The sequence below is a fragment of the Podarcis gaigeae genome, assembly GCF_964106915.1.
Source record: "Podarcis gaigeae genome assembly, chromosome: 15".
Lineage (NCBI taxonomy): Eukaryota > Metazoa > Chordata > Lepidosauria > Squamata > Lacertidae > Podarcis > Podarcis gaigeae.
The window spans coordinates 36,502,860-36,528,543 of NC_139692.1; the positions used below are offsets into that span (position 1 = coordinate 36,502,860).

At 45.1% G+C, this 25,684-nt stretch overlaps 1 protein-coding gene and 1 long non-coding RNA gene across 12 annotated transcripts in view; one reads left to right on the plus strand and one right to left on the minus strand.

Moving 5' to 3' along the window:
* Window positions 1-2,343: 2,343 nt before the first annotated feature.
* The window catches only part of RAP1GAP2 (RAP1 GTPase activating protein 2), a 189,093-nt gene continuing 165,752 nt past the window's right edge, over window positions 2,344-25,684 (minus strand). For all 11 annotated transcript variants that reach the window (XM_083714485.1, XM_083714491.1, XM_083714487.1 and 8 more), the window contains 11 exons: window positions 24,726-24,797; window positions 23,126-23,212; window positions 19,695-19,829; window positions 13,678-13,815; window positions 13,199-13,317; window positions 11,995-12,108; window positions 11,380-11,497; window positions 10,653-10,779; window positions 7,678-7,754; window positions 6,595-6,635; window positions 2,344-5,176 (listed from right to left, as the gene is read on the minus strand). In XM_083714485.1, the coding sequence (XP_083570611.1) occupies window positions 6,627-6,635; window positions 7,678-7,754; window positions 10,653-10,779; window positions 11,380-11,497; window positions 11,995-12,108; window positions 13,199-13,317; window positions 13,678-13,815; window positions 19,695-19,829; window positions 23,126-23,212; window positions 24,726-24,797 (996 nt within the window). In that variant the 3' untranslated portion in view covers window positions 2,344-5,176; window positions 6,595-6,626. The remainder of the gene's footprint in view (window positions 5,177-6,594; window positions 6,636-7,677; window positions 7,755-10,652; window positions 10,780-11,379; window positions 11,498-11,994; window positions 12,109-13,198; window positions 13,318-13,677; window positions 13,816-19,694; window positions 19,830-23,125; window positions 23,213-24,725; window positions 24,798-25,684) is intronic.
* Window positions 12,115-21,686, plus strand: LOC310832729. The gene is made up of 3 exons (XR_014558377.1): window positions 12,115-12,334; window positions 13,914-19,905; window positions 20,657-21,686. It is a non-coding gene; the product is annotated as an uncharacterized lncRNA (long non-coding RNA).

Sequence of the window (25,684 nt, forward strand, 5' to 3'; positions counted from 1 at the left end):
TGACCTCACACCTCCCTTTTTTGTATTCTAGGTCAATTATCCATTTCAGCAAATCCTTTTCCTCTTTTAAAGTTTTTATCCTGTAAATTATCTTAATATAATGTAACTTTACTTTTCCTCCTTTCACCAATTAACAGTCAATTATTCCCAAATCCTTTATATCATTTCTGCTAAAATCATATAATATTATTCCAACATCCTTCTAACAGTTGTTAATTTTACAATGTTTCTGTAAATAGTCCTTAAATTTCTTCCAATCTTCCTCCACCGACTCTTCTCCCTGGTCTCGGATTCTGCCAGTCATTTCCGCCATGGGATGCAAGTCTCTGCAGTATGTATGGAGGTCCTGGGCTCCTTCCAAGTATAGGAATCGCATTCCATTTTATGCAAGCTCAGGATTTAAGTCTGAAAAACGCATCGGCTGCCAGTGAGAACAAGACCTTGAGGGGCCACCAGGTGGCAGTATGAGACACTGTTGATGGAATCAAAATTGGATCGACAAACACGATTCAAACGGGAGCTTTGCGAAGATGAAATGGGAAGTGGAGAATGGGGATGGGGGAGAGAAATCTAATTCAGACTCCCCCACAGATTCAGATGCAGGATGAAATGACGGCAGCAACTCTTACTGGCTGGCAATTTTCTGGGGCTGCTGGGAGTTGGGAGCCCAAGAACATCTACAATGTAAAGTCTTTCTCCCCAGCATAAGACATTCAATGTGTGCTTTAAGCTGCCATGCAAACATGTCCAACTGGGCTGCACTCTATCATCTGTGTGTCAAACTTCATCCTAAGGACTCAGGTGGTGTGTATTTTCTTTGATTGTACCACTCATAGGAGTGTACGAGACAATGTTTTCATTCCTCTACCCCATTTCCTTTTGCTGTTAAAGTCCACATCAATATTGGCCAATCATTCGGGGGGGGGGGATTGTGTTTGTTGAATTATCCTCTTAGAATCATAGAATTGACTAGGGTCATCTAGTCCAACCCTCTGCAATGGAAGAATCACAGCTAAAGGTATCCTGACACAAGGCCCCCCCCCAACCTGTGTTTAAAAACCGTCAGTGACGAAGAATCCACCACCTTCCAATGTCATATCATGGGACCTGTTCTTTGTTGCTCTGTTGTTCTGAACACAATTCAAAGTGTTGGTGCTGACCTTTAAAGCCCTAAATGGCCTTGGCCCAGTATACCTGAAGGAGCGTCTCCACCATCATTCAGCCCGGACACTGAGGTCCAGCACCAAGGGCCTTCTGGTGGTTCCCTCACTGCAAGAAGTGAGGTTACAGGGAACCAGGCAGAGGGCCTTCTTGGTGGTGGTGCCTGCCCTGTGGAACGCCCTCCCATCAGATGTCAAGAAAATAAACAACTATCTGACTTTTAGAAGACACCTGAAGGCAGTCCTGTTTAGGGAAGTTTTTAATGTTTGATCGTGTTTTTAATATTCTGTTGGGAGCCACCCAGAGAGGCTGGGGAGGCCCAGCCAGATGGGTGGGGTATAAGTAATAATAATAATAATTACTGTTATTATTATTACTACTACTACTACTACTCCAGAAGGCAATTATTAGAAATGGATGGAAACTAGAGGGAAGCAGATATCAGCTCAACTTTGGGAGAAAGTTTCCAACAGCGGGATATGATAAATAAATAATAATTTATACATACCCCGCCCTCCCTGGCCAGGACCGGACTCAGGGCGGCTAACATCAAAATATATAATACATTGAAAACATAAAATCAAGCAATTGATTAAAATACAGCTTAAAATTAAATTAAGATCACAATAAAATCAGATGGCAACCCGCAAATTATAACTATAGGGGTTGGGAACATTAAGTGCTCACCAGGCCCCAACTCTTCCCATTTGTGTTATTTGTGCGAGTCTTAGCTATTTGTGCTGGTCTTATATGAGCCGGTGGGAAGAGTTAGGGAGACCACTTACATGCAGGGTCTTATAAAGAGAGGAGGGTCAGACTGGGACCCGACCAAAGGCCTGGCAGAACAGTTCCATCTTGCAGGCACTGCAGAAAGGTGTCATATACAGCATATATTCCACACACACAAAACAGCGACAATTTGTTGTTGGCAAAGGACAGCTGGACATACAAAGGGCCCCATTACCTTCAGTAGCTTACGGCCTCATCAAACCAAAATCTGGCCCTGAAGGGGATTTTTGTGAGATATTCCCATGTTGGCCGGAAAGTGGGGGGCGGGGGCGGGGCTTGCAGCCCATGTTGGGGGCAGGGGGTGGGGCTAAGCACTGTGACACACACCTGTTTTCCTGTTCCTTCCTCCTCCCCTCTGTGACACCTGCATGAACAAACAGCCTAAGACACCGATAGACACAAAATATTTTATTTTAATTGTGAATTTTGCAAAGACACATTTAAGCAACAAAATATACATTTCTGACCTTTCTGTAGAATTTGTTTTATACAATAACAAATACAAGAGGCTACCGTAGCAATAAATTAAATATACATTATTTACAACATACATCAGCAACCGGCTACAAAGCGTCGCCTCCTCACAAACAAAAGAGTTATATTTCATTTTGTCAGAGGCCTTTCGAAAAAGAATTCTGCTTTTCTCTCACACACTCACACTCCCTGCAACTATCATTTTTTCTTTTCATTAGGAGCCTAATTAAGAGGAAAATTTTCTTGCTCTGTTGAAATGAATGAGACCTTTTGGATAACCACAAAATCCAGCATTTTCCTTCGAGGGGGGGGGGGATCATTTTAAATACCATGCTACAACCATGAAGAAGAAAAAGAAGAAAAGTGAAATGCATGCTTTGTATGTTTTGTTTTTTCACCCAACAAAAACAAAATTATTTTAGAATTCAAGGAGAAATGGAACTGTGGAGTTTCAAGGAAGGAAAATGTGCATTTTTCTCCCTTCTTCAAAACTCTAGAATGCAGAATTGGCAAATGATATTTACCAGCAGCAGGTTCTGCGCAGACAAAAAAGGAATTCTTTGCAGCAGCACATATTTTGCTGCCAAGAAGACATGATGACAGCCACCAGCTCAGTTGACTTTCATAGGGAATCGGGATAAATTCATAGAAGGTGGAGATATCAGGCACAGTAGGTCATTGGACCTGGGGGGACACACTGGTGTGCAGGGGGGTAGAGGTACAGAAAGAAGCAACCAAAATTAACAAAGAGCTGGAGCAACACCCTTTCCTAGGAAATTTCACTGCTACAGTTTCTTCATCCCTGCCCTACAGAATTCTGGAAGCATTTCAAGGTGATTCGTGAACCATTTTGGCCCAGAGTACCATATCTTTATTTCCTTAGCCCCTACTCCACAGGCCAACTCTGACAAGTGGGCAGAACCACCCGTCTGCCAATCACCTGATGTCATAAAATTCAAACTTGCTTTCTGCCTGCCCCACCCTCAATGCCACATATGACTGTGGTTTGGGGGCAACCATCTCAGTGGCCAAATGGGGAGACTTGGTGGGCCAAATCTGGCCAGTGGGCCAGTGAAGGTTCCCTACACCTGCTTTAAGGCAATCTTCCCCAAACAGTAGTCCTCTAGCTCTTTTGGACTACAACTCCCATTGGGCCCAGTTGGCATGGCTGCCATCTTGTTGCGTTAATATGGCCCACAGGAGAAGGCAGCCTTGATGCTTCACACACACAATCAAATACAGTGGTACCTCAGGTTACAGACACTTCAGGTTACAGACTCCGCTAACCCAGAAATAGTATCTCGGGTTAAGAACTTTGCTTCAGGATGAGAACAGAAATTGTGCGGTGGTGGCATGGCGGCAGCGGGAGGCCCCATTAGCTAAAGTGGTACTTCAGGTTAAGAACAGTTTCAGGTTAAGAACGGACCTCCAGAACAAATTAAGTTCTTAACCCGAGGTACCACTGTATTCAATAGCAGCCTAGTCTCATCGGTGCAAAATTTGTAGAAGTGATGATCATGGCTTGACCACATGGGGTCTGAGCCTCTTTTAAGTCAGTCCAGAAAAAAAAAATTAGGCTCATTTAGGAGCTCAGTTGCCCTTTATAGATGTATTAGTACAGCTGAAAGGTCAAGGGAGAGAAGCAAGACAAAGAATGCTCCAATAAGTCCTCAACAGCAAAACAGGTGGAAGATAACAAGCGGTAAGTTACAACGACTGTGAAGGCAGATGAAGGCTTCAGCAGATAAGAAACTACCAGTTGTTGTGTTACTCATGCCATCGGAATAGCGCCTTACTACGAAGACTGTGCGTTGATCAGCATGCACTGACCTCCACACATAAAGCAAGGCATCTGCCAAAAACCCACTCTATGGAACTCCTAGCCACAAGATGTTCTGATGGCCATTCGCTACAATAGCTTTAGGGGGAGATTAGACAATTTCATGGGGGAGGGGAAATTTGCTGCTGGCTTTCAGCTCCAGTAGCTGAATTAGGCTCTCAGGTTCCCAGACAGGGTGCTGCCGAAGGGTGAGGACTGGGCCAGACACACCTTTGGTCCAGCAAGTCTCTTCTTATATTCTAGAACTGGGCTTGGGAAGGAAAGAGAGATAAGGACTAGAGCAGGACTTAAGTAAGGAGAAAAGATGCCATATTCTGAATTGGCTGAGGTTGTCTTCAAGGGGAAGAAGTCCCACTTGCAGAACAAATTTATTTGCATAAGAAAAAGGACATTTGACTTTAGGCCCTGGGAAGGGAAGAAATTAGCCTATCATACCACTGTGAGTGATTATTTTTTAAAAACCAAAGTAACTTTCTCAAATCATCAGGAGAGCAGCGCTCATGACCTTCAGTCAAACAGCTACAATTAAGGACAAGGAGCACACTGGTTTTGCAGATTTCAGAATACCAAACGGAAACAGGGTAAGAAGCGGGTTCAAGTATAATGTCAGCAGCAAACCCATCTCCTCTCCCCAGATGTCCTTTGGATTACGAGGGACGGAGCAGAGACAGGGGTCGGCAAGGGAAGAGAGTCCCACAACCTGTCAGGTTCATCTCCCGGGGCATCTATCCCAGCCGAGACGTGGCAAGGTAGCAGGTTCCCTCAGGGTCAGACGGGAACATCTGCCTGGGTGAAGCACATTTCATACGTGGCAGTGGCGCATAGTGTGGCAGACGGACGTTGTCAGTCGAAAAGAGCGTTTTCACGTAAGAAAAACAGGAAGGAAGGAAGAAAAACCCAAACAGAAATGCCCTGGAAAAGAAGAGGGGAAAAAATTAGATGGGGGACCTGGCTAGGCAGGGGTACACTTAATATTCACACTGAATGTATGTTTGTTTTGCTGCAGCAGGCATCATACAGCATAGCAATGGGATTTACTCCCAATCAGATGCCCACAGGGTTGGAAGCCTTAGTCCAGAGATCATCAAGCTTTAGTGGGGCAGTGGGTGCATTTGAAATGTTGAGAAAGTGAGGCGTGCACATGGCATTAAATGGCTGCCACATGATGCGTGGTACAATGGCTTCCTTGCAGGATAGGCCTAGCCACTGCGCACAGGAACTGAGTCGAGCGTATCACTGCATGATGGGGTGGGGCCTTGTTGTGCAACTGATCCTTGAACTTAATGCTGTTCAGTAATTACCTGCCAGTTACTAATACCACTTTGAGGGGGGGAGGTGGCGGGGACATTATTATTATTATTATTATTATTATTATTATTATTATTATTAGATTTGTACCCTGCCCATCTGAATGCGTTGCCCCAGTCACTCTGGGCGGCTTCCAACACACATAAAAATATAATAAAACATTAAACATTTTTTTCAAAAAATCCCCATACAGAGCTGCCTTCAAGTTGTGTAGTTCTTTATCTCCTTTACATCAGGGCTGCCTTCAGATGTCTTCTAAAAGTCAGATGTTTATTTCCTTGACATCTGATTAGAGAGTGTTCCACAGGGCGGGCGCCACTACTGAGAAGGCCCTCCGCCTGGTTCCCTGTAACCTCACTTCTCGCAGTGAGGGAACCGCCAGAAAGCCCTCAGAGCTGGACCTCAGTGTCCAGGCTGAACGATGGAGGTGGAGATGCTCCTTCAGGTATACTGGACCAAGGCTGTTTAGGGCTTTAAAGGTCAGCACCAACACTTTGAATTCTGCTCGGAAATGTACTGGGAGCCTTTAGGGCCAGTGCTACATGGTCCTGGCGACCACTCCCAGTCAACAGCCTACCTGCCACATTCTGGATTAGTTGTAGCCCTACGCAGAGCGTGTTGCAGTAGTTTGTGGTGGAACAACTGCAAGCATTCCTGGATGGTAACTGGTTATCCTGATCAAGTTCAATCTGGGTTCAGGTCTGGGTTCTGAACTGAATCAGTCTTCCCTCACCCCACACATGCTGCCTTGCCCTTGCAATTGTGGGGTCCCGGGCCACATGACGTTAGCACGCTGGGCACGCATGCCCTGTGATGTGTGCACACGCCATCAGCATGCCCCACGGCATGCGTGCACAGCTGCCACAGAACTTTGAGGGGACCTGGCCCCTTCATTTAAATTTGGGGTGGGGAAGCCCCCGCCACCCCCCTCCTCAGCACCCCTGCCTCTTACCTCCTGCTGGATGCAAAAACAGAAGGTACAGGAGGACCATCTTTGTGAGACCATGGCCCAACCGACTCACCTTTTTGGGATGTCTGTAGTCTTATCCGTCAGCTAATGTGTCTGCAAGGAAAGGAAAAGGATCGGCTGACTTCACTTCATGCCTCATTTGCAGCGATGTGTTGCCCTCCAGGTCTGTGGACTCCACCTCCCATTGGCCCCAACCCACCCCATGCATGGCCAGAAGTATGGGGTCATGGAACTTGTATTCCGCTCTCTGGTTTCCCACAGCCATCTGGTTGGCAACTGTGAGGGCAGGCCTGATCCAGCAGGGCTAGTCTTATTACGTCCTTAGAAGCATTGCCATCATGGTTAGTAGCCATTGATAGCCTTCGCCTCCAGGAATTTTAAAGCTGTCCAAGTTAGTGGCCATCATTGCCTCATGTGGCACTGAGTTCCACAGTTTAACTTTGCGCGAAACTTTCCTTTATCTTCCACAGTCTTCTTTGGATGCCTTCCGGCGTTATGAGAGACCAAGGGGTGGGGGGTGGGGACTTTTCTCTATTCAGTTTCTCCTGCCCATGCATAATTTCCTAAACTTCAATCTTGTTGCCTTTTCTCTAAACTAAAAAAAAAGTCCCAAATGTTCCTTCCTAGGCGAGTTGTTCCATTCCCTTTGATCAGTTTGGTGGCCCTTTTCTGAACCTATCCCAACTTTTCTGTATCCTAGTTGCCGGGAACTGCAGATGGGGAGATTGCTGCTTCACTCATGTCATGCTTGCGAGCCTCCCCTTGGACATACACATATGGTTGGCCTCTGAGAACAGGGCCTGGATAGCTCAATTGGATAGAGCGTAGTGCTGGTAATACCAAGGTTGCAGGTTCGATCCCTGTATGGAACAGCTGTGTATTCCTGCATTGCAAAGCTTTGGACTAGATGGTCCTCAGGGTCCCTTCTAATTCTATGACTAGACTGGCCAATGTACAGGCTCTTCTTGTATACTTATGTTGCTGAACTACAACTCCCATCAGCCCAAGCAGGCATGGCTAATGGCAGGGGATGATGGGAGTTGTAGTTCCTGTAACATCCGGAGGGCCAAAGGTTCCCCAGCTGTAGATTGACCAATGTCTTAAGTCTACGGCAGGTTGATATGTTCAAACTTACCGGGCCAGAACTTGAATGGCTAAGTTTATCAAAACGAAATTTAAGATTTGACCTCGGAGAATTCCTGCTCTTCATATCTGTTTGAAATAATAATAATAACCCAGTGAAAAAAAAACCGGTGTTTGCTTCAAATGATTGAACTCAAGAGTCGCCAATGAGGTGCTCTCTAAATGTCGCTGGATCACAACCCCTGTCATTCCTGTCTGGGAATGATAGGAGTTGGAGTCATCTAGAGGGCACCATTTTGGCTACCCCAGATTTACAGTGGTGCCTCGCAAGACGAAATTAATTCGTTCCACGAGTTGCTTCGTCTTGCAATTTTTTCGTCTTGCGGAGCGCGGATTCCCCGGGTATTAACAGCTTTAAGAAAAAGGAAGCAAACCCGCAAGACGTTTTCGTCTTGCAAAGCAAGCCCATAGGGAAATTTGTCTTGCGAAGCACCTCAAAAAACGGAAAACTCTTTCGTCTAGCGAGTTTTTCGTCTTGCGAGGCATTCGTCTTGCGGGGCACCACTGTAGTGGAATGAATCTAAACCAGACTGGAACCAGTTTAGTTTAACAGAAGGACACTGTTAAAATGAAAACAACAATGTGTTAATTTTGTGGTGGCCTGGAAATGGGAGGAGGGCCCCCCTGCTCACGTGACTTTCCCCAAGCCATCCCGTGAACTGTAGTTTACCCCTTAAAGAACTACAATTCCTAGCACCTTTAACAAACTACAGTTTCCAGGATTTGGGGGCAGGGGGAGCCATGTGCTTTAATTTTATTGTGATGTACGCAGGGTTAGAGTCTTTCATTATTTCAGAGTAGTTAAGAATTGCCCAGAAAAAGTCCCAGCAAAGGAAGAACGGATACAAAAACTTATGGAATATGCAGAAATGGCAAAACTTACCGGAAGAAGAAGAAATCAAGATAACAATTTTTTAAATAAAAGAATGGAAATGGTTTATTGAATCTTTACAGATAGATTATAAGCAGATAAAAACACTGGCCAGATTACTGTAACAACCTGCAGTTTTATAAGAGCATATATTTAAAGAAGACGAATAAATGAGCAAATTAAGCTAATTTGGATATGCAGAAGATATTGAAAACAAATTTAAGGAACCACAGAACGAGGGGGAAGGAAGTCAAGTTTTGAAATGTCAAAATGGTTGTAAAACTACTGAAATGTATAACTTGAAAAGTATAAATAAATAAAATAAAAAATAGATGATGATGATGATAATAAAGAATTGCAATAATAATAATAATAATAATAATAATAATAATAATAATAATAATGAATTGCCCAGGAAAACAGGTAATATGGCTGCAGTCTCAACCCACTTCCTTGATAGCAAGTTCCGCTCAACCTCACTGGGGCTTACTTCTAAGTAGGACTCTCCAGTGATCATCTTTTACATGTGTCAGGAGGAGAGCAACCGGAAATGAAATGCTTAACCAATTATTGAAGTTTTTGATGAAAGGAGTGGGAGGGGGGTGCAAAGAAAATGAGGGTGGGAGAGAAGGAAAGGAGACCTGGAGATCTTCCTCTTTTTCCTAGGTTGATCTATGTGACAAAACAGACCCTTTTTTTTATATATGCTGATTTCTCCACAGCGCCCCAGCCATGCAGGTGTGCTTACTAATCACCAAGAGCAATCCAAGTTGGTTAATCGAGTGAAGCAAATTTCTATTTTTGTCACTGTAAGAGCCTCATGGGGAGCTAAGGGAAACTTGTCACAGATAAGTAGGATGGTTTCAAGGCAGCCCAGCACATTCTGATCTTACGTGTGCACTGATTCTGCTTGATTTTTAAAAAATTATTATTATTACTTATTATTACTGTACATTTCATGTCAGCTTGGATTGCTCAGTTGGTTAGAGCAGTGTTTCCCAACCTCGGGCCTCCAGCTGTTTTTGAACTACAATTCCCATCATCCCTGACCACTGGTCTTGCTAGCTAGGGATGATGGGAGTTGTAGGCCAAAAACATCTGGAGGCCCAAGGTTGGGAAACACTGGGTTAGAGCGTGGTGTCCATTTGGGACAGCTACATATTCCTGCGTTGCAGCGGGTTGGACTAGATGATCCTCAGGTGCCTTCAAACTCTACAATTCTATTAGTTATAGACCACCTTTTCTCTAAATAGCTCAAGGTGGCAAAGGCCCTACTCCTTTTGGTGCACTAATGTATCATTATCCCCAGGCCATCACAACCTTGAAGGAAATTAGCCGGAGTTAATTAACTTTTACACTTGTCTTACACTTGTTGATTCCATTAGATTCGCTATGGTCAGCATCCTGCTCAGCATCCAGGGTCTGACTTAGTCACATGTTACTTTCAGGGGCTTCGAAGTGGGGCTACACAACCTATCACACACACACACAAACGTCTGACATTCCCTTTTCACACTCAAGCTCTAATTAAATTCGAACATCTATTGAACCCAGCCATTTAGCACCCACAAACCGATAACTATATAAAAAAGTACAAGTTCGAAGGTGAAGGACAGAAGGAAAAAAATTGCCACCCAATGTGTCTTACTGAGGGTGGATCTACACACGCGGGGGGGGGGGGGGAGGATGCTATAAATAAGTCAGAAACTAAATCGTTTTAACAAAAAAAAAAAAAAACCTGCTATGGAAAACCACAAATAATTTTGTTTTGCTCCCCAGCGCCATCTGGTGTTGCATGTTTACAACGCATTCAAAATGCTGGTTGTTGTTTTTTTGTTTGGCTGGTTTTTTACTAATGTAGCCGAGTCATGATACATCCACTGCCATAACCAGGGGCGGACTTTGGTAATCTTTGTTAACGTGATGCCCCGAGTGGCCCCAAAACTTGGCACCTCCAAATGGATCTTCTCAATACTGGATCTTCTCAATTTTTGCACCCCCTCAGCTCAGCACCCACACTGCCCGAAATCCAGCGCAGGCCATAACCACCACCAGGCTCCTACTAATACCATCTTGGTAACTTTTGCCCAACTCACCTGTTGGGCTCCTGCTCATTATCACCGGTGTGGCGGCAGATGCCAGAGCCGGATTCTCGTTACTTTGGGAAGGGCTGTAGACAAAGACGTCTTGCTTGAATGGTGACGCTGTGGAAGGCTGGCTGCCCTGAGGGAGATTGAGGGAAAGGGAGAGAGTTGGAGGCTTGATGGCGAAGTGCAACACACATTTTGTTCCTGGAGTATATTTGAGGAGGGGGAGCTATGTGTTTGGGGCAGGGGTCACCTACATGGTGGCTGCAAGTGCCCGTGTGCCTGCCAGTTCCTCCTACGGTATCCGCAAAAGGTCTCAGGATCTATCCCCTCAAAAACCACAACACGCAAGGGAATGTTTGTTTCTCTTAATCAGTGCCTGGCTGGTCCTCTCCTATGCAAAACTCATTACGCCAAACAAACCACGGCAGCCATTTTGGAATGTTCCACAAGCGCCATGCTGGCCATTTTGGAATTTGCCCCATGGCAGCCATTTTGTGACACGCGGCACAATTACAAAAGCACCCCTGGGCTAGGAAGGCTGGCGACCCCTGGCTTATTGGCGTGTCGGAGAGATGGATGTGGTTGCGAGACTGAGAGGCTGAAATGATATTGTGCCCAAGGAGAAGGTGGGGGCAGCTGTGTGCCTCCTGGTTTATGCAAATGTCAACCGGCTCAGGAATATTGGCCCCCTGAGAGACCAGTCAATATCGGAAAGCGAAAACTGCATTATTACCAGGCTTTCGTATTCTTCCATGTTTTCACTCTCCCCTGCCGTGCTGCTGAAGCTGCTGGTACTTGAGGATGAACGTGAGATGTTTGACCTTCCGTTTTCTTTGAGTTTAATAAATGGCCTGGAAGTCAAAGGAGAAGAAGGCAGAAAATTAAAGTTCAATGGTGGTGATGGAGCTTAGAAAAATCTCCCTCTCTGAATTCCTCCCCCAGGATTCGGGGTTCTGTAATACCCCATCTTGTTTCCAGAGCTCATCTGCCGGCCTTTTTTGTCCCCGTCCCCCTGTTCAGATTTGGGTTGTATCCACAAATTCACACCATGCAATTAAAGCACAATGATACCACTTTTAAACAGACAGAGCTTCCCTCAAACACAGATCTGAGATCTGTGGTTTGTTCAGGAGTAGCTGAGGGTTGTTAGGAGACCCCAATTCCCCTCCCAGAGCTACAGTTTTTAGAGTGGTTTAACAATCAATCTCTCTTGAATCCTGGGAACTGCAGTTTACTCTTCACAGAGCTATAGTTCCCAACACCCTTTACAAACTACAACCCCCAGGATTCTTTGGGGGAATCCATGTAGTTTCAACACATGGTATGGACGCGACTTGTGTTTACTTGCCTCTCTTTGTTGGGACAGATCTCTGGAGAGCTTGGGTTTGAAGAGGCCTCAGACCTGATTTCTTGAGAGGTGTGTCCTCCTTCAGGGGTCTTCGGTGTTCCTGAGCCACTGTCACTATGAAAACAGCAAAACACTAGAGTAGCATAACTTTCAAACAGATCTATCTTGCCTTCTCATACTGTTAACATTCTGCTCCAGCAGGTCTCAGATGTGGCTGTAAGGCTGGGTAGGAACAGCATAAATAAGTGTGTGTGTACAGAGCTGTCAGCACAGTGACTGCTCCATCACTCTTTGAACCCAGAGGTCTGTCCCTGAAGTGAGGAAGAGCAGAAGTGATGAGGTAGGAATCTCTGCCTTCCTCAGAGGAATAAATTTGTGGCTGGCAGGAAGGTGAGGAATATCTCTACTAATAATATTTTGCTAATGATGTTGTCACGCTGCAGTTCACATGGCTGCCAACAGGTGTCACTGCAAACTAGAGCATGACAACAAAGTGATCTCTCAGAGCTGTAGAGCCATAGCAGCAGTATAGGAGGGTGAGGAGAAGGGAACCAGAGGTGGAGGCAATCCAGCAAGTAAGTCATATGAATAAGCAGCCTGGTGCCCCAGGCCAGTGAGTGGAGGTATTGCAAAGTCTAAGGGAAGGGTTTTTTTTTGCGAGGTGTCAAAAGAAGAGTGGTTTGACAAAGAGTATGGGGTGAGAGGAAGAGTGGCTTTCAGGAGATGAGGGGTGGTGGTCAGGTGGAGCTGGGTGCAGCTCCTAGTAAACACATATATAAATGTAAACACGCTAGCATCCAGCACAGCTAATTACAACTACTAAAATCGTTAAGATGTCTGCCTCAACCCTCAACAATTTTCATGTTGTTCCAGGGGCAGCAGAGTTTGAAAGCTATGGCTACAACGAAAATAAAACATACAGTGGTACCTCGGGTTACAAACACCTCGGGTTACAGACTCTGCTAACCCAGAAGTAGTACCTCAGGTTAGCCCCAGGATGAGAACAGAAATCACACAACGACGGCGCAGCGGTGGCAGGCCCCATTAGCTAAAGATTAAGATTAAACCATTCAGATTAAGAATGGTTTCAGGTTAAGAACGGATCTCCGGAACGAATTAAGTTCATAACCAGAGGTACCACTGTATTGCAATGGCTCCAGAAATGCACGGCACCAGAACTATCCATCTGTTCTGAGCAAGTTACCATCGAGTCCGAGGCTCTGCCTGGCTCTCTGATCCAGTGTGCAGACGAGGGAACAGCCCTGACCGCCTCTTTATGGGACTCCTGGACTGGTTCTTGGCTGTAGCTGCTGATACTGGAGGCTGAGGAGACAGGCAAACAAAATTATAACCCTTTTACCAGGCTCACAGTTGCCTGTGAACTGCATAGCAATCTTAATTTTTTTTATTTTACATACTGGCAATGCATATAAGACTATAAAATAATCCCAAACATACCCCAAATCTTGCATAACTGCATAAGATACTGTTGTACACACAAACACACTTGGTTTATGCAATCAAGAGTACATCTCCTTTTTGGACTGGGGAATGGAATGAATGTTTTGAAACACACAGAGAAGAAGAGGTTGTGATGGCATGGCTGCCAGCCAGTCAGTGCTGTGCAGAGCCAGGTTCCGCCACAAACAAGGGATGGACACACCCTAGTTGTACTGCACTTACAGAAAAGGTGGCCTTCGTTATTTCGCCACTGTTGTGCACAATCCCTCCGCTCAAGCTACCAGGGATTCCTCCGCTCTGATGCTTCTTCTGACTCCCAACCATGGTTTCCATGGAGTGACTGCGGACCCGGATGGCTCTCTGGCAAGGGGTGACAAGAAGAAGTGGAAAGTTAAGATCTTGATCAGAAATTAGCCACAATTTACCATTTGAAATAACGTCACGATTTTGTACTATAGTATCTCAGTGGAAGGACAGATCGTGAAGCTGAGGCTCCAATACTTTGGCCACCTCATGAGAAGAGAAGACTCCCTGGAAAAGACGCTGATGTTGGGAAAGATGGAGGGCACAAGGAGAAGGGGACGACAGAGGACGAGATGGGGGAACAGTCTTCTCGAAGCTACCAGCATGAGTTTGACCAAACTGCAGGAGACAGTGGAAGACAGGAGTGCCTGGCGTTCTCTGGTCCATGGGGTCACAAAGCGTCGGACATGACTAAATAACTAAACAACAACACAACAACAACAAATCTACACATTGCAAACTGTGGGTCTTAAGTCACCCAAAAAAACAGCAACCCAAAACCACTTTATCAGTACATAAGAGGGTGGTATCGGGAGGTTTGGGGGGGTGTGGTTAATACAGGTTTGTAGCAGTACAAAAATATTTATGGGGGAAATACTAAGGAGTGAAAAGAGCAGCTGCCAAATGTAGATCATGCATGCTCAGTGGGCATGAAATACTGAATAGGAATAGAGTAGTGTGGGAGAGGGTGTGGCTGACTGGCTGGATCCCCCAAAATACAGGAGTCCTCATATTTACTGACATTCTATCAACTCTTTAAGACACACCTGTTTAGATAAGCATCCCCTGACTTGAAGCTCTTCCTTTGGCTGTTGTTTTAATAGTTAAGATGCTCTGGTGTTCTTGCTTGAGTATCTGTATTAATGAAGGGTACCTGTATTCTTTTATCATTAGTTTGATTCTTGTTATTTTTCGTTTGTGAGCTGCCTTGGAATTTCTTCATGAAATGAAAGGCAGTGTACAAATTATGTTCATAATAGGTTAACAGGAGCCATAGGCGCCAACTCCATAGGGCTGAAGTGTCTTCAGCCTCCCTTCCCCCCTAAAGAAGTCTGTCGGGATTGGGCTGAGCCCTGCCCCCACCCCAAGCTTGAGGGGCTGGGTCTCATGGCAGTGGGGGCGAGCCTCGTGGCCTCAGTGACCCTCGCTGGGCCTTGCCTCCTCCCACTATCGACTTCCTCCTGATGCGCATCATGCATTGCGCAATGCTTGAGACATCACATGTGTGTGACGCCCCCCCGCCCCGCTCCCCAATGTTGGGTGCAACTTGACTCCTCTGACAGGAGCGCTCACTGCAATAGTTAAAGAGGTTGGTTGTTTACTGTAACTAGACAGTTGGTATGGTGTTACAGAGTGCTCAAGTCCCCAGTAAGCGTATCTTTGCACAGAGCATTGTGCATATCCATCCTTTTGGTGTGGTGGTTTGCAGGAGTGCATTCTCGATATACTCATAGTATGACTGCATTGAGATTATTTGTGTGTGGTGCTTTAGCAGCACACAGGAGCACATGCTTGCCCCTGTAGGAGCCTGTCCAACCTAAGATCTGCATCAAATACCCTGACGTCTGGGCTACCAGTGACAGCTCTAAAGTGATGTGTACGGTGTACCACAGGCAAAAAAAACCAACCCGTTTCGGGTGGTGCCCTTGCACTTTGGAACTCCTTTCCTAGGGAAATGGCTCCCTCATTGCTAGTCTTCGAGAGGTCCTTAATGGGATTTTTATTCCAGTCCACATCTGGCTAACGTTACAGTGTTGTGCTTCCAAAAAAATAAAATATATAAAAGCTGGTTCCTAAGCCATTCAGTTCAGAGAGACGGTCTTGAGGCATATGGGCAACTAGTGGAAACCTTTTAGGACCCAGTGTTATGTGTTCCAGGCAGCCAAACCGCTTGATGGTCCAGCACCTGCATTTTGCACCAGCTGCAATCAGCAGACCATCCTTGAGGGCAGCCCCACAGAGAGTATTCAACAGTAATCTAACTAGGAGGCTTCCACAGGATGGGTTGTTTTTGCAAGCTCAGGAACAGCCTCAGCTAGCAATCCAGGGGGAGATGGAAACAGGCAGTGAAGCCACTTGGGCCTCAATGGTCAAAGCAGGAGACAGGAGGACCCCCAGACTATATGCCTGGTCCTTCAGGGGGAGTGCAGTTCCTGGACCCCAGATCTACCAATCCACAGCACCTCCATCTTGTCAGGATTCAGTTTCAGCTTGTTGGTCCTCAAGCACCACTAGGGGTTGGACTAGATAACCCTTGGGGTCCCTTCCAACTCTCTAAGTCTGTGATTCTCCAGACAACAGTGCTGCACCTGATCGAGATGCAAGGGGGAAGCAGAGCTAATTGTTGGCCGTGAACCGGAGACACACCATGTTCCCTCCATGAGTTGCACAGTGGCTCCCAGAGGATATTGTTGCCAATACTTTTGCTGATAGCTCAAGAAGCATTAACAGATCATTTCCTCCATTCATCTCCTGGCATAAGTTGGCAAGCATTTCATAACTTCACAGGAAGCTGTCTTAGTATAAGGCAGTCAGACCCTTGATCTATCTAGCTCAGTATTATCTCAACATTGACTGGTAGCGGCTGGAGAGCTTTCTGTGAGTATGAGAATCTCTGGGTGGATGATGGTAACCCCACACTGGCATTGGGAAAGAGTGTGCACATGTGCAAAGATACCTCTGGCCCTACTCTGCAAGCAGCATACATTGAGAATCTTACCAGGATTCCCTATGCATGATGCAACTAGGTTGATGGAACAGTCCTTGGTCATCTCTGGATCTCAAAGGGAAGACCATTAAAGGACTGTTGGTGAGCGGTCATAGAATCACAGAGGGACCCCAAGTTTCATCTAGTCCAAACCTAGCAACACAAGGATCACAGCTAAAGAATCCATAACAAGTGCCCCCCAACCTCTGTTTAAAAACATCCAATGAAGGAGAGTCCACCATCTTCCAAGATCACAGCCTTTCAAGGTCACATCATGGTAACCCCTCCTCTGTCACTCCAAAAGGCAAGGTTAGAAATGGATGGAAATTGGAAGGATGCAGATTTCAGCTCGACCTTAGGAGAAAATTTCCAACAGTAGGATCTGATTGGCAATGCAACGTGTTGCCTCAGAAGGAGGTGGGCTGTCCTTCACTGGGGGGGATTTCAGCCAAGATTGACTGTCGCTTCCTCAGCCCTATACTTCTGTGACTTCTCCCAGGTCACACCAGGTTCTGCCTCTGCCTCGTAATCCAGGTTTGCCCCTTCGTGGTGACCTCATCAGCCTGCTGAACCCAAACTTTCCTGCTCTCTTGCATCAGCTCCCTTGTCTTCTGTGGGTTTTATGAGCCCTGTGAATGATGGGCTACTTATTTCAGAATGGCTCACATCAAAATAAGAGCTAGTTGCATACATTTCATAGACACCAATACACACGTCTGATTGTTCTCGAAACAAATCAACACTGAACACAGGATCAGTTTGCGGTTTATTAGTATTCTGTACATATAACAGATAGAGAAAGGGAAATCAGTGCTTGAACACAAATACATGAGTTGGGATTCTCTGCATTTCTGGCAAGCATATATGGCTGGCCACTGTGTGCCCAGAATGCTGGACTGGGTGGGCCCGATCCAGTAGGCTTTTCTTATGTTCTTAATAGTCCTCCCCCCCCCCACCTCCCAACATTCGATGCTTTATTGTTCCTGCTCTGCCCTGAATTCCACTCTTCCTGAATACCAACTTCTCTAGAATAAAGTTTCTGAATTTCAGAACAGAAGCGTTTGCAATTGGCCAGCAACTTTCCATGTCTACAGTTGGCCACTGATGCATGATGCAATTGCAAACTGGTCTTGAAGCTTGCATGTCACAGGTAGAATTGCTGCAAGCTTCTTTTGGGGTGTGTAGGCAATGGGTTGTAGTGGCCTATGTTGAAACACACCCTTTTCCTTCCAGCCATCCAAGCATGCCTCACTAGCAGAGGCACATGGGAAGAGGCTCTCCTTCAAATACTGTGGTCCTGAGCAGTGATGGACAAATTTCAGTGGTGCCCTGTGCAATGCTAGAATCCGGCTCACCTTGCCTCTCATGCTCCATTCTACAGGATTGTTTTGGCGCCTCCTGCAGCATGGCATCCAGTTTGGTTGAACTGGTCATGCTGCCCCCAAACCACCTCTAGCTCAACCCATTAAGGGCTTTCAAGATCAAAGCATTCAATAAATATCTTCACAAAACCGTATCTATTCAATCACGCGAAGACTGCATCTTTGTAGAGTTTTATTAAAGCACAAAAGGAATTAGTAAAATGTAGTGCCCACTGAGAATCTCTATGCAGCCATGAATATCATATCAATATTACTTTTTTTAAAACCATGTTTTATATGGGCAATAGAGCAGTGGGGAAGTGCGTGGAAGAGATGTAAATGAAGGAATTGGAAACTGTTCACATGCAGATTTATTTTGGGTGGAGTGGCGGGAATCAATAAAAGAATGGAGGGTTATTAAGTTGTCGGCTCTGCTTCAGAAAACAAAATCCAGGAATCCACAAGTGAAGGCACCCCTTGACGGCCATTCAAGGAAAGAAGGTTACAAAGACTGGGAAGCGTTCCTCAATTTCCAAATCTCAAGTTCATTTCTCCACAATTCCACATCAGTTTGTGATTTATTTTTAAAGACTTTGTGAAAACTGATTCGCATTTTGGTGTGGAATTCTGCTTGTGTCCCATTTCCCCCTATGTAATGCTCTTCTGTTATTTTCACCAATATCTGCATTTTCTTACATGCACATTTTCACACTGGTATATGCATTCTTGGACATTTTTTTCTGGCTGTCCTTGCAAAATTTCAAAAAAAACAGGGTCGTTTCGGTTTGCATATTGTTTCCAAAAGCATGAATGAGGTAGATGAGCCTTTAAGGGCGAACTGAATCAAATTCCTCCCCCATTTCTAGTCTGTGGACAATCCAGTACTTCCTTGCAGCCCCTGAACAACAGCCCCTGAAGCAGGCGGGACTTACTTCTGAGTAGATCCATACAGTTTTGTGCCATTACTTCAAGCTACTTACCGCTACCTGCCTGACTTCAGAGCTAACTGGAAAGAAAAATCTGATTCTGTCAGTGTGTGAAAGTGGCAACAAAGTGAAAATGAACTTCTGTGATTCCTTGCTGCGTCCTGGAGGAGGAGGGGAGAGAGATAGCCGTCTGTTTCCCCGTCTCTCGTCCCATTACATATCTACACGGGAAACACGCTGAGAAGTAAATAAGCTATCAAGCAGACCAGCAGAGCTGTCCAGAGGTAAAAAGGCAGCTGCAAAATTATTTCGACAGTTGTTTTCCTCGCAAGCCCTGGGACACCCTGAAATGCCAAAAGAGCAAGGAAATCCAATTTCATAACAACGCGGAGAAGGCATTAGAGAGGAGTGTTAGCATGTCTCAGGCGGGGAGGGGAGGGTATCTTGTAACGAAATGGTCCTTTCAGACAAAGGTTTTGGGAGATGTTCCAAGCAGCTGTAGCTGGGGAGATAGTGTGGTGCACAGGAAAAGGCCGGGGATCTAGGAATAAAAGGATCCCACCCAATGGCCTTATTCGGAAGCTGCCTTTGTGAGTCAGATTACTAGCCCATCTAGTTCAGTATCTGGTGTAGAGTTCCACAAATTTGGGTCAAATTTGGACCACAATTCCAAACATTCTATGGTTCTCTCCTTGCTGCCAGACACCCCTCCGCCCCCTTTTTATAGCACTGGACTGCTCCAAGTGGACCCGATCCAACTACAGGCAATATGAGGCTGCCTCAATCCAATTTGGCCAAATCCGATATCAGCCTGATTTGGTTCAGGGTGTTGGATTTGGCCAGATTTGGTGCACAGTCCTAGTTTTAGCCCTTTCCCCACACCGCAGTCTAGGCCCCAGACCTGATGAAAACCGGAAATTGAGAGCAAAGCTTCTCCGTTACCTTAAACGATTCCAAGAATCCTCCGTGGGCCCCATTCTCCAGCTTGTCCTCCTCTGAGCCCAAGCCCAACATCATTTGTGTGTGAATATGGAGATCATCATGGAGGTTGTCTAAGAGGGCGGCTCGCGTCCGGTCCTGAAAGCATGTTGGAAGGCAACAATGGCTTTTAAAGGTACAACTGATCATGGGCAAAGTAGCAATGCATTGATAGGTTGGGTTTGCCTGATAATAAATGTTGGAAATGTAAAGAAAATGAAGGTACATTCTTTCACCTTTGGTGGACGTGCCCAAGGATTAAGGCTTTCTGGGAAATGATATATAATGAAATGAAAAAGGTATTTAAATATACCTTCCTGAAGAAACCAGAGGCCATTCTCCTGGGCATGGTCGGCCAATTGGTGCCAAAGAAGGATGTATGTATGCTAAAACAGCAGCAAGAATGCTCATCGCAAAGTATTGGAAGACACAAGATCTACCCACCTTGGAAGAATGGCAGATGAAGGTGATAGATTATATGGGACTGGCAGAAATGACCGGCAGAATCCGAGACCAGGGAAGAGAGACGGCGGAAGAAGATTGGAAGAAATTTAACGACTATCTTGGGAAATATTGCAAAATTAATGAATGTTAGAATGATGTTGGTTTAGAAAATTAAGGGGTTTTTCAGCTGTAATGATTAAGTAAAAAGAAAAGAAAGGTTGAAAATTAAATGAAAATTAAGGGAGAGGATTTGCTGAATTAATAATTAGAAATTGGAATACAAAAAGGGGAGGTATGAGGAGGTCGGGGAAGTAAGTTATAAGAAAATAAGGGAATGAAACTTTATTTTGTTTTTAAATAGTTTTTAGTTTTGTATTTTGTTTTTTATATTTGTTATTTTTTGTGTTTGTGTTTTGTTTTTATTACCTTTTTGGTATAATCTTTGAAATTTCAATAAATATGCTTTTTTAAAAAAAAGATAGGTTGGGTTCTCATGATGCTGTAACAGCCTCGCCAAAGATGAATCCAGAGGCTGAGGGTGGCCTCATAGCCCCTAGAGGTGGTTCCATTAGAGTGAATGGGATGGTGGCTTACTGGGAAATGATATATAATGAAATGAAAAGGATGTTTAAAATAGTGTTTGTAAAAACAGAAAAGCAAACCAGAAGTTTTTCTTTGGGGAATTATAGGGACGGAACTACCTAAACTTTGCAGAAACCTATTTATGTATGCAACTTCAGCGGCAAGAATGTTACTTGCTCAGAAATGGAAAGAAGAAGAAGTCCCAGCAAAGGAAGAACAGAGACAAAAACTTATGGAATATGCAGAAATGGCAAAACTTACTGGAACAAGAAGAAATCAAGATAACAAACTTTTTTTATAAAAGAATGGAAATGCTTTATTGAATATTTACAGATAAATTGTAAACATAAAAAAACATTGGTAGGATTTCAGTAATAACCTGCAGTTTTATAAGAGTATATATTTAGGGAAGATGAATAAATGAGCAAATTAAGTTAATTAGGAGATGCAGAAGATATTAAAAATCAGTTTAAGGAACTGCAGAAAGAGGAAATGAAGTCAAGTTTTGAAATGTGAAAATGATTTCAAAATCAGTGAAACGTATATACCTGAAAAGTATAAATATTTTTTATTTTAAAAGATTGAATGGGTTGGTGTCCCACCAGCCTCATCCTGCCTGCCTGCCTGCCTTCATACTTACAAGCATTCCAGGAGATGGTATCTCAATACCTTCCTCCTTGGTCTCTGTTTCCCTTGTAGAGCTCAGCAAGGAGGAGGATGGGGACAAAACTAGAAGGAGAAGGCAGGGAGACCACCAGTAAGTGGCAGAGAAGCAGACGACCAGCAGAGTCTGCTCATTCTAGTTTCATCCCTGTCCTCTTCCTCCCACAAGAGAAACGCTGAGATTAAGAAGGAGGAAGAAGCTGACAGCCCGTGCCAACCCCCTGGGCTGGTGGCAAGTAAGAAGTTAGGCAGGTGGGGGCTGACAGACTGGCAGATGAGTAGGTTGAGTAGGCTTCATACCTGAGGGAGCGTCTCTACCCTCATCATTCAGCCCGGACACAGAGGTCCAGCTCTGAGGACCTTCTGGAGGTTCCCTCCCTGCGAGAAGTGAGGTTGCAGGGAATCACACAGAGGGTAGTGGCACCCACCCTGAGGAACGCCCTCCCATCAGATGTCAAGGAAGTAAACAACTATCTGACTTTCAGAAGACATCTGAAGGCAGCCCTGTTTAGGGAAGTTTTCAATGTTTGATCTTTTATCGTGTTTTTTAAGTATTCTCTTGGGAGCCACCCAGAGTGGCTGGGGAAAGCCAGCCAGATGAGAAGGGTATAAATATATTATTATTATTATTATTATTATTATTATTATTATTATTATTATTATTTATAATGACTGAGCGCCCCACTGGTGGAAATTTCACCTGGGACAACTAGAGAGCAGTGAAAAAGCAAGAGCTCAGGGGGTTTCAGACTCAAGAGAAACAATCAGATTTGTTTCAGGAAACTGAGCCCTCCTGTATGCAGCTCAGCCGTTAATTGGCGATAAGTATGTAATTAATAGAGCTGCAAGCTTTAATCTGCAGATGAAGCAAGATTAATCAACTAAAGCTTTTGTGGATTAATCAGTCGGAGGTAAATTTAATCAGGGAGGGCAAAGTTTAATTGGTGGGTATACGCGTGCGCGCACACACTGCAAACCTATACACACTTCCCTGAGAAGATTGCACTCTAAGGCTCATATAACCAATATGGTAGGAATTATCTGAGCAAGTGACAACCCTAATAATGATAGGCTACATGGGGAATTTATCAATATTTCCCGTGGTTGCTGATTGCCATGGGGACTGATAGGGTAAAAGGCAAGAAGCCCAACAATATTTGAAAAAAATATCTGAGGAACTTAAAGGTATTTACTTGAAGAACAGAAAAGATCCTGTCTATTTGACTAGTTGGAAAAGATGTTCCCACACCCAGGCTGTGGATGTAAGAATGCCTCCAGACTGGCAATGTTTTTCAGGTGGGATTCAAAAGCATACTAAAACTTTAGCTCAGCTCCTTTAAGGCAAATGAAAGGGTTTAATAATAATAATAAAATTATTATTATTATTATTATTATTATTATTATTATTATTATTATTAATACCCCACCCATCTGGCTGGGTTACCTGGGTGCAAGAAATCTACTTTTTAAATAGAACCAGACTTTGTTGTGGTTTGCAAAGTGAAAAGGAAATGTTTTGAAAAGTGTGGGAAGAAGGAATGGCTAATGGGAAGATGTTCTGCAAGGGAATCAGGATGAATGCAGAACTTGTGGTCATATAACCGCCTCATAAACAAATCAGAAATGACCTGAATTTCCAAAGCAAGAACTATTTGAGGTGAAGAGGTCCTCCACCTGCTAATCTTCTCCAGGTCAACCCGACTTACCTCGAGCTTTGCAAACTTGTCTGATTTGCAACAGGCGTTCTCTGCGTTGATCAGCTTGGTGAGGAGAAACTCCCGAAATTCTGAGTTCTAGAGGAGAGAAAATAAAGGAGTGGAGGAACGGCTCAGAAAGAAAGCTGGAAACTCCACGCCCATTTCGTATTCTTTGGAGGCGATCTCCAGTGATCATGGCTACAGTTTCCAAATCCTTCTTTATTTGTGTTTCTTATTGCATTTATACCCTGGCGTTTCTCCAGAGTGCTCAAAGTGGTGTACATGTTTGCCCTCTCCTTCCATATTAGCCTCACAGCAAATCCTGTGAGGTAAAGGTTAGGCAGAGAGACATTGAGTGAGGCCCAAGATCACCCAGTCAGCTTCATGGCCAAGTAAGGAATTTTTGAACAATGGTTTCGCAGGTCCAACACTCTAACCACTACACCACACTCCCGGAGTCCCAAAGCCAAAGATTCACCACTGCAGTAATATTATTACCCCTGAGGCCAGCCTATGGAATTTTGCTGCACGAGGCAAAGGACAAGACAGCACACACACCCCATCCCTCATGCAGCAACACACTAGATTGGCAGTGAATCTTAAAAACATGCATAGTGTCAGGGCTGGAGCCGGCATGAAAGACGCAGGGCTCCATTGTCATGAATCTGGCTCTTTATTCGAGGAAGCAACGTACAACTCAACAACCTTTCCCAGCAGGTGTTGCCCCTTTGAAGCAGTTTCCAGGACTGAAGGCCCCTGCGTTCCTCCCTCTCTAAGGCTCCTCTTCCCCTGGATGTTTCCTAAACAGTCTCAAACTGTGTCTGCCCACCTCTGACCTCTGTCCTGCCCTCCTCATTACTGCGTTCTTGGAGACCAGGAAAGAGAGCGGAGCTTGTCACAGCAGGAGAAGGAGACTCCTCAGATTCTTCAGCAGCCTCTAGCCCTGCCCTCCTCTGCTTCAGCCTCGGAGTCTGAACTGCTCCCTGTCACCGGCTCTCCCTGCTCACAAAACCCCGTTGCCTCTTCAGCATCCAGCCCTTCCTCCCAATCTTCTCAGTGTCAGAAGCTTAAAGGGGGTGGGGATGTTAAGTTTCTGCCATCTTACAATGACAAACCCCATCCTGAGGGGGGAGAGATAGATTTTGCCCAGTGTGCTCCACTTCCGCCAAGTCACTGAAAATGTCCCCCTACCACTTTCATGGGAAATAAGTAGCTAAGAGCAGTCATTCCATCAGACTGCCTCAGTGGGAGACGTAGAAAGCAGAGCTCCTCCCACCAGCTTTGCTGTAAGACCAGCTCCATCAGGCACCAGCTGGTCATTATGGGATGCACCAGGTTAAAAACTTGTACCTGAGTTTGATTTTCCCCTTTCTTCTCCCCCTGTCCCTTCCCCTTGTGTGTCATGGGTTGTTGTTTTTTTTGGGGGGGGGGGATTGCAAGCCTGCAAGCAGAGACTGACTTGCTTTAATTGATTTTAAGTAAGCCACTCTGGGAGCCTTTTTGGCTGAAGAGCAGGAAACAAATTCTCTAAATCATTGTCATCAATTGTCCCTGCAGGGAAAACAAGCAGGAGGTTTATTTAGCCCGCAAACTAGTAAACGTTCCTTACTTTTTGAAATACAGAAGGGTTTGGCAGTGGAGGACCGAACGCAGGGACATCTTCTCGTGCAGTTACAGCCACCTATCCGGGATGAAGCAAAAACACATTTGAAAACCTATATGGGGGTGGGGGGATAGGAAAGCACAGGGAATAAATGCACAAAGTCAGATATAGAAAAATCAAGCACCCAGAATGCACAATGCCTTCAGCAGGGGCTGGTCCATTGGAACAAATAGTGCACTGCCCCACCAGGTGGGGCCTTGAAGTGGAATAAGAGTGCTTTAAATATATATAGAATCACAGAGTTTGAAGGGACCACGAGGGTCATCTAGTCCAACCCCCTGCAATGGTGGGATCTTTCGCCCAATGTGGGGCTCGAACCCACAACCTTGGGATTAAGAGTCTCGTGCTCTACCGACTGAGCTATCCCATATGTTTGTGGCTTAAAGGAGTGCTACGAAAATGTAAAAATTAAAATAATTGAAAAACATGCAAAAACAATCAACGTCAGAATAACAAATCAGCAGCACAGGGCAATGGAGGAGGAGGTACAATCTCCCGAAACCTAAATAAAGAGGTAAGTGAAGCTGAATGGAAGGGAAGAAAAAATAAAGAATGTAAGAAAAGGCTACTGGATCAGGCTAATGTCCCATCTAGTCCAGCTTCCTGACCTCACAGTTATCAGCCAGATGCCCCTATGGGAATCCTGAAAACAGGACCTGGGTGCGAGAGAACACTCCCCTCCTGCCGTTTCCAGAAACTGGTTTTCAGAAGTATACAGTGGTACCTCAGGTTAAGAACTTAATTCATTCTGGAGGTCCGTTCTTAACCAGAAACTGCTCTTAACCCGAGGTACCACTTTAGCTAATGGGGCCTCCCACTGCCACCATGCGATTTCTGTTCTCATCCGGAAGCAAACCCAAGGTACTATTTCTGGGTTAGTGGAGTCTGTAACCTGAAGCGTCTGT